The following is a 15776-nucleotide window of genomic DNA, read 5'->3' on the forward strand; positions in this document are numbered from 1 at the left end:
CAGAAAAACATAGAGACTTCCGGGTTGACTTATTTCAATCAGGATGGCAAGGAGACTTGATTAGTATCACTATGGTAACTGCCTAGCAACCAGATGGGGTTACCCTAGCAACCGAGTAACAAATCACATATCTCTGCATCACAATAACGTAGAGACTTCCGGGTTGACTTATTTCAATCAGGATGGCAAGGAGACTTCATAAGTATCACTATGGTAACTGCCTAGCAACCAGATGGGGTTACCCTAGCAACCGAGTAACAAATCACATATCTCTGCATCACAAAAACAGTACAGACTTCCGGGTTGACTTATTTCACTCAGGATGGAAAGGAGCCATGTATTGTATTACCTTGGTAACTGCATAGCAACCACATGGGCTTACCCTAGCAACCGAGTAACAAATCACATATTTCTGCACCAGAAAATCATACAGACTTCTGGGTTGATTTATTTATGACCATAATTTTTGTTCTTTTCAAGTTACAACATGCTGTTTGACTAGTTTTGCCACGGCAAGCACCACTCACATTTTCTTCAGGAAATGTACCTATCTAGTTATTTTTATTATTTTTATTTTTCTTATTTTTTATATCTCTTAACAAAACTTCGGCACCTAACTCGCCCCAAGACCGCTTGGCGTAGACCCACCTAATGAGGTGTCAAATCGAACGGCCTATTGAGGACACGTGTGCTATGACTTTTATAAGCTTATCGGGGTACGGTACTTGCCCCAGGGGCAAAAAAGCAGCCGAAAAATCCCATAGACTTAACATTGAGACAAACTTTGACGCGTCACAGCTCCAAGCTGAGGATTTCAGTAGAAACGCAGTGATTTGCCACATTTGAAGAGGCTGGCAGGCTCTGTAAGAGCATACCTCAATATGGGGTAAAAGCTGCACCCCTGGGGGCAGGAGCTGCCCAAAAATGCCCCAATTGACTTATAATGGTGTAGGACGGCCCCTGAAATGAAAAGGCATAGGGATTTGTATTGAACATAGCTCTGGATCACAGTGTCATAGAGACGAGGGGTGGGCTCATTTTACTCAGACGACCAATCAGTCTCTCAGGATCATTGTGAAGCTATCAAGCCACGCCCTAGCAACCATTAAGAGCACCTTAGCAACAAGTCCCATAGACTTCTATTGAAACAGATCAAAGGGATATCTCCGGATAGAAGTGTCATAGAAACACAAGGGTGGTCTCGCTTTACTCGGGACAGCAAACAGCCAATCATGCATCAAATCAACACTTCCTAGCCCCTCCCTAGCAACCATTGTCGAGCACCTTAACAACCAAAATCCATAGAGGGATATCTTCCATTCTGAATGTCACAGAGGCATGGGAGTTGGTTTATATCATTCATACTGACAAGCAGCCTTTGGAGATTCATGATTGGCAGCTGCCAAGCCACTCCCTAGCAACTAAACAGAGTACCCTAGCAACCGCTTAGCAGTAACTATATCTCTGCACCAGAAAATCAGAGAGACTTCTGGGTTGATTTATTTCAATCAGGATGGCAAGGACACTTGATTAGTATCACTATGGTAACTGCCTAGCAACCAGATGGGGTTACCCTAGCAACCGAGTAACAAATCACATATCTCTGCATCAGAAAACGTAGAGACTTCCGGGTTGACTTATTTCAATCAGGATGGAAAGGAGACTTCATTAGTATCACTATGGTAACTGCCTAGCAACCAGATGGGCTTACCCTAGCAACCGAGTAACAAATCACATATCTCTGCATCACAAAAACATACAGACTTCCGGTTTGACTTATTTCAATCAGGATGGCAAGGACACTTGATTAGTATCACTATGGTAACTGCCTAGCAACCACATGGGGTTACCCTAGCAACCTACTAACAAATCACATATTTCTGCACCAGAACATTATACAGACTTCTGGGTTGATTTATTTATGACCACAATTTCTGTTCTTTTCAAGCAGGCTATTTGATCTAGTTTTGCCACGGCAAGCACCACTCACATTTTCTTCAGGAAATGTACCTATCTAGTTTTTATTTTTAGTGGTGCTTGCAAAGCATCACTATTGTAATCTCACATACTTATTTTTATTTTTATTAGTGGTGCTTGCAAAGCATCACTATTGTAATCTCACATACTTATTATTTTTATTTTTATTTTTATTTTTATATCTCTTAACAAAACTTCGGCACCTAACTCGTCCCACGACCGCTTGGCATAGACCCACCTAATGAGGTGTCAAATCGAACGGCCTATTGAGGACACGTGTGCTATGACTTTTATGTTTATCGGGGTACGGTATTTGCCCCAGGGGCAAAAAAGCGGCCTAAAAATCCCATTGACTTAACATTGAGACAAACTTTGACGCGTCACAGCTCCGAAGCTAGGATTTCGCAGAAACGTGTGATTTGCCACATTTGAAGAGGCTGGCAGGCTCTGTAAGAGCATACCTCAATATGGGGTAAAAGTTGCACCCCTGGGGGCAGGAGCTGCCCAAAGTTGCCCCCATTGACTTACAATGGTGTAGGACGGCCCATGAAATAGGGATTTTTAATTAAACATAGCTCTGGATCACAGTGTCATAGAGACAAGGGGCCTGCCTCATTTTACTAAGACGACCAATCAGTCTCTCAGGATCATTGCAAAGCTATCAAGCCACGCCCTAGCAACCATTTAGAGGACCTTAGCAACAAGTCCCATAGACTTCTAATGAAAGAGATCAAAGGGATATCTCCGGCTAGAAGTGTCATACCAACACAAGGGTGGTCTCGCTTGACTCGGGCAGCAAACAGCCAATCATGAATCACCTCAACACTTCCTAGCCCCTCCCTAGCAACTATTGTCGAGCACCTTAGCAACCAAAATCCATAGAGGGATATCTTCCATTCTGAATGTCACAGAGGCATGGGAGTTGATTTATGTCATTCATACTGACAAGCAGCCTTTGGAATTTCATGATTGGCAGCTGCCAAGCCACTCCCTAGCAACTACACATAGTACCCTAGCAACCGAGTAACAAATCACATATCTCTACACCAGAAAATAGTACAGACTTCTGGGTTGATTTATTTCACTCAGGATGGCAAGGAAACTTGATTACTATCACTATGGAAACTGCCTAGCAACCAGATGGGGTTACCCTAGCAACCGAGTAACAAATCACATATCTCTGCACCAGAAAATAGTACAGACTTCCGGGTTGACTTATTTCAATAAGGATGGCAAGGAGACTTCATTACTATCACTATGGTAACTGCCTAGCAACCAGATGGGTTTACCCTAGCAACCGAGTAACAAATCACATATCTCTGCATCAGAAAAACGTAGAGACTTCTGGGTTGATTTATTTATGACCATAATTTTTGTTCTTTTCAAGCATGCTATTTGATCGTAGTTTTGCCACGGCAAGCACCACTCACATTTTCTTCAGGAAATGTACCTATCTAGTTATTTTATTTTTCTTATTTTTATATCTCTTAACAAAACTTCGCACCTAACTCGCCCCAAGCACCGCTTGACGTAGACCCACGTAATGAGGTGTCAAATCGAACGGCCTATTGAGGACACGTGTGCTATGACTTTTATAGTTTATCGGGGTACGGTATTTGCCCCAGGGGCAAAAAAGCGGCCTAAAAATCCCATAGACTTAACATTGAGACAAACTTTGACGCGTCACAGCTCCAAGCGTAGGATTTCAGAGAAACGTGTGATTTGCCACATTTGAAGAGGCTGGCAGGCTCTGTAAGAGCATACCTCAATATGGGGTAAAAGTTGCACCCTGGGGGCAGGAGCTGCCCAAAAATGCCCCAATTGACTTATAATGGTGTAGGACGGCCCATGAAATGAAAAGGCATAGGGATTTGTATTGAACATAGCTCTGGATCACAGTGTCATAGAGACGAGGGGTGGGCTCATTTTACTCAGACGACCAATCAGTCTCTCAGGATCATTGTGAAGCTATCAAGCCACGCCCTAGCAACCATTAAGAGCACCTTAGCAACAAGTCCCATACACTTCTATTGAAACAGATCAAAGGGATATCTCCGGATAGAAGTGTCATAGAAACACAAGGGTGGTCTCGCTTGACTCGGACAGCAAACAGCCAATCATGCATCAAATCAACACTTCCTAGCCCCTCCCTAGCAACCATTGTCAAGCACCTTAACAACCAAAATCCATAGAGGGATATCTTCCATTCTGAATGTCACAGAGGCATGGGAGTTGGTTTATATCATTCATACTGACAAGCAGCCTTTGGAGATTCATGATTGGCAGCTGCCAAGCCACTCCCTAGCAACTAAACAGAGTACCCTAGCAACCGCTTAGCAGTAACTATATCTCTGCACCAGAAAATCAGAGAGACTTCTGGGTTGATTTATTTCAATCAGGATGGCAAGGACACTTGATTAGTATCACTATGGTAACTGCCTAGCAACCAGATGGGGTTACCCTAGCAACCGAAGTAACAAATCACATATCTCTGCATCAGAAAAACGTAGAGACTTCCGGGTTGACTTATTTCAATCAGGATGGAAAGGAGACTTCATTAGTATCACTATGGTAACTGCCTAGCAACCAGATGGGCTTACCCTAGCAACCGAGTAACAAATCACATATCTCTGCATCACAAAAACATAGAGACTTCCGGGTTGACTTATTTCAATCAGGATGGCAAGGACACTTGATTAGTATCACTATGGTAACTGCCTAGCAACCACATGGGGTTACCCTAGCAACCGAAGTAACAAATCACATATCTCTGCACCAGAAAACAGTACAGATTTTTGGGTTGACTTATTTCACTCAGGATGGAAAGGAGCCATGTATTGTATTACCTTGCTAACTGCATAGCAACCACATGGGCTTACCCTAGCAACCTAGTAACAAATCACATATTTCTGCACCAGAAAATTATACAGACTTCTGGGTTGATTTATTTATGACCACAATTTCTGTTCTTTTCAAGCAGGCTATTTGATCTAGTTTTGCCACGGCAAGCACCACTCACATTTTCTTCAGGAAATGTACCTATCTAGTTATTTTTATTATTTTTATTTTTCTTATTTTTATATCTCTTAACAAAACTTCGCACCTAACTCGTCCCAAGACCGCTTGACGTAGACCCACCTAATGAGGTGTCAAATCGAACGGCCTATTGAGGACACGTGTGCTATGACTTTTATAGTTTATCGGGGTACGGTACTTGCCCCAGGGGCAAAAAAGCAGCCTAAAAATCCCATAGACTTAACATTGAGACAAACTTTGACGCCACAGCTCCAAGCTGAGGATTTCGAGAAACGCAGTGATTTGCCACATTTGAAGAGGCTGGCAGGCTCTGTAAGAGCATACCTCAATATGGGGTAAAAGCTGCACCTCTGGGGGCAGGAGCTGCCCAAAAATGCCCCAATTGACTTATAATGGTGTAGGACGGCCCCTGAAATGAAAAGGCATAGGGATTTGTATTGAACATAGCTCTGGATCACAGTGTCATAGAGACGAGGGGTGGGCTCATTTTACTCAGACGACCAATCAGTCTCTCAGGATCATTGTGAAGCTATCAAGCCACGCCCTAGCAACCATTAAGAGCACCTTAGCAACAAGTCCCATAGACTTCTATTGAAACAGATCAAAGGGATATCTCCGGATAGAAGTGTCATAGAAACACAAGGGTGGTCTCGCTTTACTCGGACAGCAAACAGCCAATCATGCATCAAATCAACACTTCCTAGCCCCTCCCTAGCAACCATTGTCGAGCACCTTAACAACCAAAATCCATAGAGGGATATCTTCCATTCTGAATGTCACAGAGGCATGGGAGTTGGTTTATATCATTCATACTGACAAGCAGCCTTTGGAGATTCATGATTGGCAGCTGCCAAGCCACTCCCTAGCAACTAAACAGAGTACCCTAGCAACCGCTTAGCAGTAACTATATCTCTGCACCAGAAAATCAGAGAGACTTCTGGGTTGATTTATTTCAATCAGGATGGCAAGGACACTTGATTAGTATCACTATGGTAACTGCCTAGCAACCAGATGGGGTTACCCTAGCAACCGAAAGTAACAAATCACATATCTCTGCATCAGAAAAACGTAGAGACTTCCGGGTTGACTTATTTCAATCAGGATGGAAAGGAGACTTCATTAGTATCACTATGGTAACTGCCTAGCAACCAGATGGGCTTACCCTAGCAACCGAAAGTAACAAATCACATATCTCTGCATCACAAAAACATACAGACTTCCGGTTTGACTTATTTCAATCAGGATGGCAAGGACACTTGATTAGTATCACTATGGTAACTGCCTAGCAACCACATGGGGTTACCCTAGCAACCTACTAACAAATCACATATTTCTGCACCAGAACATTATACAGACTTCTGGGTTGATTTATTTATGACCACAATTTCTGTTCTTTTCAAGCAGGCTATTTGATCTAGTTTTGCCACGGCAAGCACCACTCACATTTTCTTCAGGAAATGTACCTATCTAGTTATTTTATTAGTGGTGCTTGCAAAGCATCACTATTGTAATCTCACATACTTATTATTATACTTTTATTTTATTTTATTATATCTCTTAACAAAACTTCGGCACCTAACTCGTCCCAAGACCGCTTGGCGTAGACCCACCTAATGAGGTGTCAAATCGAACGGCCTATTGAGGACACGTGTGCTATGACTTTTATAGTTTATCGGGTACGGTATTTGCCCCAGGGGCAAAAAAGCGCCTAAAAATCCCATAGACTTAACATTGAGACAAACTTTGACGCGTCACAGCTCCAAGCTGAGGATTTCAGAGAAACGCAGTGATTTGCCACATTTGAAGAGGCTGGCAGGCTCTGTAAGAGCATACCTCAATATGGGGTAAAAGTTGCACCCCTGGGGGCAGGAGCTGCCCAAAAATGCCCCAATTGACTTATAATGGTGTAGGACGGCCCATGAAATGAAAAGGCATAGGGATTTGTATTGAACATAGCTCTGGATCACAGTGTCATAGAGACGAGGGGTGGGCCTCATTTTACTCAGACAACCAATCAGTCTCTCAGGATCATTGTGAAGCTATCAAGCCACGCCCTAGCAACCATTAAGAGCACCTTAGCAACAAGTCCCATAGACTTCTATTGAAACAGATCAAAGGGATATCTCCGGATAGAAGTGTCATAGAAACACAAGGGTGGTCTCGCTTGACTCGGGACAGCAAACAGCCAATCATGCATCAAATCAACACTTCCTAGCCCCTCCCTAGCAACCATTGTCGAGCACCTTAACAACCAAAATCCATAGAGGGATATCTTCCATTCTGAATGTCACAGAGGCATGGGAGTTGGTTTATATCATTCATACTGACAAGCAGCCTTTGGAGATTCATGATTGGCAGCTGCCAAGCCACTCCCTAGCAACTAAACAGAGTACCCTAGCAACCGCTTAGCAGTAACTATATCTCTGCACCAGAAAATCAGAGAGACTTCTGGGTTGATTTATTTCAATCAGGATGGCAAGGACACTTGATTAGTATCACTATGGTAACTGCCTAGCAACCAGATGGGGTTACCCTAGCAACCGAAGTAACAAATCACATATCTCTGCATCAGAAAAACGTAGAGACTTCCGGGTTGACTTATTTCAATCAGGATGGAAAGGAGACTTCATTAGTATCACTATGGTAACTGCCTAGCAACCAGATGGGCTTACCCTAGCAACCCAGTAACAAATCACATATCTCTGCATCACAAAAACATACAGACTTCCGGTTTCACTTATTTCAATCAGGATGGCAAGGACACTTGATTAGTATCACTATGGTAACTGCCTAGCAACCACATGGGGTTACCCTAGCAACCTACTAACAAATCACATATTTCTGCACCAGAACATTATACAGACTTCTGGGTTGATTTATTTATGACCACAATTTCTGTTCTTTTCAAGCAGGCTATTTGATCTAGTTTTGCCACGGCAAGCACCACTCACATTTTCTTCAGGAAATGTACCTATCTAGTTATTTATCTTATTTTTTATATCTCTTAACAAAACTTCGCACCTAACTCGTCCCAAGCACCGCTTGGCGTAGACCCACTAATGAGGTGTCAAATCGAACGGCCTATTGAGGACACGTGTGCTATGACTTTTATAAGCTTATCGGGGTACGGTACTTGCCCCAGGGGCAAAAAAGCAGCCGAAAAATCCCATAGACTTAACATTGAGACAAACTTTGACGCCACAGCTCCAAGCTGAGGATTTCGTGAGAAACGCAGTGATTTGCCACATTTGAAGAGGCTGGCAGGCTCTGTAAGAGCATACCTCAATATGGGGTAAAAGCTGCACCCCTGGGGGCAGGAGCTGCCCAAAAATGCCCCAATTGACTTATAATGGTGTAGGACGGCCCCTGAAATGAAAAGGCATAGGGATTTGTATTGAACATAGCTCTGGATCACAGTGTCATAGAGACGAGGGGTGGGCTCATTTTACTCAGACGACCAATCAGTCTCTCAGGATCATTGTGAAGCTATCAAGCCACGCCCTAGCAACCATTAAGAGCACCTTAGCAACAAGTCCCATAGACTTCTATTGAAACAGATCAAAGGGATATCTCCGGATAGAAGTGTCATAGAAACACAAGGGTGGTCTCGCTTTACTCGGACAGCAAACAGCCAATCATGCATCAAATCAACACTTCCTAGCCCCTCCCTAGCAACCATTGTCGAGCACCTTAACAACCAAAATCCATAGAGGGATATCTTCCATTCTGAATGTCACAGAGGCATGGGAGTTGGTTTATATCATTCATACTGACAAGCAGCCTTTGGAGATTCATGATTGGCAGCTGCCAAGCCACTCCCTAGCAACTAAACAGAGTACCCTAGCAACCGCTTAGCAGTAACTATATCTCTGCACCAGAAAATCAGAGAGACTTCTGGGTTGATTTATTTCAATCAGGATGGCAAGGACACTTGATTAGTATCACTATGGTAACTGCCTAGCAACCAGATGGGGTTACCCTAGCAACCGAGTAACAAATCACATATCTCTGCATCAGAAAAACGTAGAGACTTCCGGGTTGACTTATTTCAATCAGGATGGAAAGGAGACTTCATTAGTATCACTATGGTAACTGCCTAGCAACCAGATGGGCTTACCCTAGCAACCGAGTAACAAATCACATATCTCTGCATCACAAAAACATACAGACTTCCGGTTTGACTTATTTCAATCAGGATGGCAAGGACACTTGATTAGTATCACTATGGTAACTGCCTAGCAACCACATGGGGTTACCCTAGCAACCTACTAACAAATCACATATTTCTGCACCAGAACATTATACAGACTTCTGGGTTGATTTATTTATGACCACAATTTCTGTTCTTTTCAAGCAGGCTATTTGATCGAGTTTTGCCACGGCAAGCACCACTCACATTTTCTTCAGGAAATGTACCTATCTAGTTTTTATTTTTTATTTCTCCTTAACAAAACTTCGCACCTAACTCGTCCCACGACCGCTTGGCGTAGACCCACGTAATGAGGTGTCAAATCGAACGGCCTATTGAGGACACGTGTGCTATGACTTTATAAGCTTATCGGGTACGGTATTTGCCCCAGGGGCAAAAAAGCGCCAAAAAATCCCATAGACTTAACATTGCGACAAACTTTGACGCATCACAGCTCCGAGCCAGGATTTCGCAGAAACGTGTGATTTGCCACATTTGAAGAGGCTGGCAGGCTCTGTAAGAGCATACCTCAATATGGGGTAAAAGTTGCACCCCTGGGGGCAGGAGCTGCCCAAAGTTGCCCCCATTGACTTACAATGGTGTAGGACCTGACCATGAAATAGGCATGATTTGTATTGAACATAGCTCTGGATCACAGTGTCATAGAGACAAGGGGCGGCCTCATTTTACTCAGATGACCAATCAGTCTCTCAGGATCATTGTGAAGCTATCAAGCCACGCCCTAGCAACAATTTAAGAGCACCTTAGCAACAAGTCCCATAGACTTCTAATGAAAGACATCAAAGGGATATCTCCGGATAGAAGTGTCATAGAAACACAAGGGTGGTCTCGCTTGACTCTGGGCAGCAAACAGCCAATCATGAATCACCTCAACACTTCCTAGCCCCTCCCTAGCAACCATTGTCGAGCACCTTAGCAACCAAAATCCATAGAGGGATATCTTCCATTCTGAATGTCACAGAGGCATGGGAGTTGGTTTATGTCATTCATACTGACAAGCAGCCTTTGAAGTTTCACGATTGGCAGCTGCCAAGCCACTCCCTAGCAACTAAACAGAGTACCCTAGCAACCGCTTAGCTAGTAACTATATCTCTGCACCAGAAAATCAGAGAGACTTCTGGGTTGATTTATTTCAATCAGGATGGCAAGGACACTTCATAAGTATCACTATGGTAACTGCCTAGCAACCACATGGGGTTACCCTAGCAACAGAGTAACAAATCACATATCTCTGCATCAGAAAAACGTAGAGACTTCCGGGTTGACTTATTTCACTCAGGATGGAAAGGAGCACGTGATTGTATTACCTTGGTAACTGCATAGCAACCACACGGGCTTACCCTAGCAACCGAGTAACAAATCACATATTTCTGCACCAGAAAATCGTACAGAATTCGGGTTGATTTATTTATGACCGTGATTTTTGTTCTTTTCAGTTACAGCATGCTGTTTGATCGAGTTTTGCCACGGCAAGCACCACTCACATTTTCTTCAGGAAATGTACCCATCTAGTTAGTGGTGCTTGCAAAGCATCACTATTGTAATCTCACATACTTATTATTTTTATTTTTATATCTCCGTACAAAAGTTCGGCACCTAACTCGTCCCGCACCGTTTGGCGTAGACCCACGAATGAGGTATCAAATCGAACGGCCTATTGAGGACACGTGTGCTATGACTTTTATAAGCGATCGGGGGTACGGTATTTGCCCCAGGGCCAAGAAAGCGGACGAAAAATCCCATAGACTTAACATTGCGACAAACTTTGACGCATCACAGCTCCGAGCGAGGATTTCGCAGAAACGTGTGATTTGCTACATTTGAAGAGGCTGGCAGGCTCTGTAAGCCTCGTATCGTATCACCTCGGTAACTGCATAGCAACCACACGGGCTTACCCTAGCAACCGAGTAACAAATCACATATTTCTGCACCAGAAAATCGTACAGACTTCTGGGTTGATTTATTTACGACCGCAACTTTTGTTTTTTTCGAGTTACAGCACGCTGTTTGACGAGTTTCGCCACGGCAAGCACCACTCACATTTTCTTCAGGAAATGTACCCATCTAGTTATTATTATTATTCTTCCGTATAAAATGTCAACACCTAACTTGTCCCACATTGTTTGGTGTAGACCCACGAATGAGGTGTCAAATCGACCAGCCTATTGAGGACACCTTTGCTTTGACTTTGCTAAGGGGCAGGGGGTACAGTGCTCCCCTGGGGGGCAAAAAACATCCCTAAATATCCCATAGACTTTGCATTGTGACAAACTTTGATGGATCATATCTCCGGATCAGAATTTCGTAGACACATGGGTGGACTCATTTCAGCATAGCAAGACGTTTTGGAGCATTACATGAGTTTGGGGGTAAGATTTACGCCTGGGGGGTAAAACGGGACCAAATCTGCCCCATAGGCATACTATGGCAAGGGTCTCGCCAATGAAAACAATTGTTTTTTCCCTACTTTGACTAGACACTTTATTTTGAGGAATCATATCTCCCAATCAAATTGTCATAGAGACATGGGGATAGGGTCATTTCATTCATGCTACCAATCAGTCTTTAAGTATGACCTTGGAAATGAAGTAGCCATGCCCTAGCAACCATTTACAGAATCCTAGCAACAGCCCCTTCAAACCATTCGAAATGGTTCAGATGGATATCTTCAGAACAGAATATCTTAGACACTTTAGGATTGGCTCTTTTGAGTCAGGCTAATAAGTAACCAATAAGAATCACTCTCACCTCACATTTTAGAGCACCCTAGCAACCAGCTCTATTGATTTCAATTAGAGTGTCATATCTTCGGATCAGAATGTCCTCGAGGCATGAGAGTTGGTTTGTTTTAATTGGGAGAGCAATCAGTCTTCAAGTATTATCATGGGAACTACTTAGCCACGCCCTAGCAACCATTTAGAGCACCCTAGCAACCAATCACAATTGACACCCATTCAAAATCACAAAGATGGGAATCTCATGATCAGAATGTTGTAGAGACATCCCGGTTGACTTATTTCACTGAGGATGGCAACGATTGAGGGAATAAGTATCACCCTGGTAACTGCTTAGCAACCAGATGGTTTTACCCTAGCAACCATGTAACAAATCCCATATCTCTGCACCAGAATATCATAGAGAATTACGGGTGGATTTATTCCAGGGGAAAAAATTTATCAATTGATGACCCTAATGTAGAGTGTAAGGTAGCTCATTAGGGTTTGGGACAGAGACATTATTAAGAATAAAGTTCTTGTTCATGTCTGTATATATCATACTTCCTGATTTCCTATTTATGATTTCCTATGACTGTTTTCTTTGTTATCTTACCTCTTTTTATTTTTCTCTCCCTTTTTGTCTTCCGTTAGTTTCAAATAAATGGATCCATGAGAGAGGTCAGGAATTCAGAAGACCGTGTGGCCTGAAAGAGACTGATTGATCGAACTGGAAGCCCAAACTATCCTCCATCTCTTCTACTTTCCCTGGAGTCTTAATAGATGTCTAACCTGTCTCAAAAACACAGCACCCTCCATACTGTACAAATCCACTGTGTCCACAGCAGCCAACAATGTTACCTATCACATTTATTTTTAATAAGTTTACGTGTGTGTGTGTGTGTGTGTGTGTGTTTTTTACATGACCTCTGTTAGTGCCTTTTGTTGTTGAATTCCAGAGCTTCTATGGATGAAGCCATTGCTGAAAAACACTCCAAAACCGAACAAACATCAGGATATTTAGGTCACTTGGGCAGCAGAAATCCAGACAATTCAAATTTGTATGCCCTTACTTTGCTTCACTCCGTCACATGGACTTGGATGTACATCATTGTTCATGTTGCAAAAGTGCCCACTAATGGTGGATCCCACACAATGGGCTTAAATGGAACGACCTAAGCCCTTGATCACTTCAGCTGCTGTGGACTGGAGCAAAAGGCTGATGCCATTTTATTAAATTGGCAATATTTTGGCAATATTTGCACCTGAAGAGACAACATCTTCAGCGATTGATACAATCCCAGATTCAAGTAAAGTTTAGTTGTAATTTCAGAGGCTTATATATAGATCTTGTCTGTTAAGAAAAAAAAAGTTTTTATTAGAATTAATAGTCAGAAAGTATAATTGTTGGTTCAACCTATTGTCTCAAAAGGCTGTTAGCTGTTTGACTGTAATAACAAATTATAAATTCTTTCCCTGATGATTGCAGTGCAGTCCAACTAATGTTATTACTGTGTTATTACTGCAATATAATGTACACAAAATCTGCAAAATTTACACAAACGGAAATAGTAACATTATAATGAACACATAGGCGATGACTGTATAACAGTAGAGCTAAACATAGCTACAAGAATTATGCGGGTATCTCAATATAACTATTCTAAACTGCTTAATTGACCTAACTTCACTTAGCTGGAAACAGCTAACACACAGCTCATCACTTAATGAATTGATCACTTTTCCACTAATCTTCAACATGTTTTACACTAAGCAATCCTTTTGGAATTAACGAAATGTGGATTTATTACAATAATTGTATGTATTATAAGAGAAGTCACTGATGATTTTGCAACAGGTAGGTGTCACTTTACTGCTCTCCCCATTTATTTGTAAGGTATCCATAAATGGCGATTTACTGTCGTAACATGCTTGTTGACTGTTACGCTCTCTCCTATGATAGAACCACAGAGGCTAATTAAAAGAATCTCTGGTGAAGCACAATCTGCTGTGATGTCACAATTAGGGCTTTTTACAATTGTCACAATTTAGGGCAATTAGTACCAGTGACTTCCTGATTGCTAAATACGGTTTTCATGCCAGAGTGGATGTTTTCAATTCTACATTACTCACCTATACACTTTTACTCCATCTTGTATGCTGTACGTCACGTGCCATGTGACAGTCTGTTCGCAACTCAATACTTACTACTCTTGAGTATTTTAAATGAGCTAGTTTTTTCTTAAGTAGTTTTTAGGACAGGTCCTAAACTCACACTACATTTTTGGGAAGTAACTACTTTTACTGGAGTATGATTTTTCAGTTCTCTTTCCACCCCTGTGCATAACACAAAAAATATATATTTGTATTAATTTACCAGTCCATCTTCTGAATACAATGGGTTGCATTTTTACTGTACTAAAAACAACGCAAGTTCTTGCATGACCTGCAAGCCACTGTGAATGAGCTTCTTTTGTAGTGCTCATGAACATGTAACAGACATCAATATTTTCAATAAAAAAATAATTAAAAGGAATGCTCCGTTTTAACCAATATGCGTCTTAACATGATTCTGGTGTGATAAAATCACTTACTAACCTATTCTGTGTAAAGTTATAGCCAATTTTACAACTTTGTTGCCATGACAACATAATGTCAATAAAATCCTAAAATGACTGTAAAAATTACAATTTAAATAACAGTTTTAACAGAAGAATTCATTTAAGTGCTTTTATAAAATTATAAGCCTCACATTTCTGCTTTTAAAGCCTCCAAAAAGGGCCCCCACTTCTATTGTAAGTGCATCACTGTAACCTTTTTAAAAAAAAGAGGGACGAGTCAAAGTACATTTTAGTGGTAATCAACATTATGCCACAAATGCTGTCAATTGAGCTTTAACTTGTATTGAACCCAGAACATTCCTTTACATTTTGGGTTGTTTCTCACCAAAAACTATAGTTTGTCTTCAAAAGACTTGGACGTTTAGCTGTTTTTTAAACTTTAAAGTGAGTCACTATCAACTGCCATTGTATTTGCCAGACCAGGTTACTCATTTAAGTTTTTTCCTTTTGTGTTGCATATAAGAAAGTAAGTCATGAAGTTAGAATGACTTGAGGGTGAGTAAATGATAACAGAATTTTCATTTTTGGGTGAAAGGAGTACCTTTAATATCATGGCAGTAAGTAAAATAATATAAAAGAAACAAAAATAAAGCCATTAATTTATGGATTTGGTAGTTTGTAATCAGGCTTGTGAGACCCCTCACGGACCCGTCTAAAGCAGCCCAGCATCAGATCCACTGCAGAGTTTACTGTTGATTTAGTTTCATGGTCTGTTCTGCCCTGCTGTGGGTTCACTTCCACCATATCTACAGCAGCCCTGTAGTAGTAAAGCAACTGAAGTCAAGAAATGTTAAATACTTGTGAACTTAATTAGTATACAGTGTTTTGGGAAATGTATTAGTATAGATATTGTACAATTTGAAGGGGAAGATGCCCCTTATAGGAACAGTCCCCCAAAAATGAAAATCATCTTGTACCTTTAACTCACCCTAATGCCATCTCAGATGTGTATGACTTCCTTTCTTCAGCAGAACACAAACTATTATTTTTGGAGGAATATTTCAGCTCTATAGGTCCATAAAATGCACCAAAAAGAACCTTGCGAAATCCATGTGACTCCAGTGGATTAATTATTATCTTCTGAAGCTAAACGCTAGGTGTGTGTAAGAAACAGATCAATATTTAAAAAAGTTTTTGAGAAACATTCACAATGGTCGAGTTCATGCACCCTCTTGTGTGACATAAGCACGTTCACGGAGAACTGACATGTGAAATATG

General features: G+C 41.7%; 1 protein-coding gene across 3 annotated transcripts in view; it reads left to right on the forward strand.

The window, feature by feature from the left end:
* The window catches only part of p4ha1a (prolyl 4-hydroxylase, alpha polypeptide I a), a 130949-nt gene extending 117524 nt beyond the window's left edge, over window positions 1-13425 (forward strand). For all 3 annotated transcript variants that reach the window (XM_052113074.1, XM_052113072.1, XM_052113073.1), the window contains one exon: window positions 12592-13425. In XM_052113074.1, the coding sequence (XP_051969034.1) occupies window positions 12592-12662 (71 nt within the window). In that variant the 3' untranslated portion in view covers window positions 12663-13425. The remainder of the gene's footprint in view (window positions 1-12591) is intronic.
* Window positions 13426-15776: the final 2351 nt, after the last annotated feature.

Source organism: Xyrauchen texanus, chromosome 40 (assembly GCF_025860055.1).
Source record: "Xyrauchen texanus isolate HMW12.3.18 chromosome 40, RBS_HiC_50CHRs, whole genome shotgun sequence".
NCBI classification, from domain to species: domain Eukaryota; kingdom Metazoa; phylum Chordata; class Actinopteri; order Cypriniformes; family Catostomidae; genus Xyrauchen; species Xyrauchen texanus.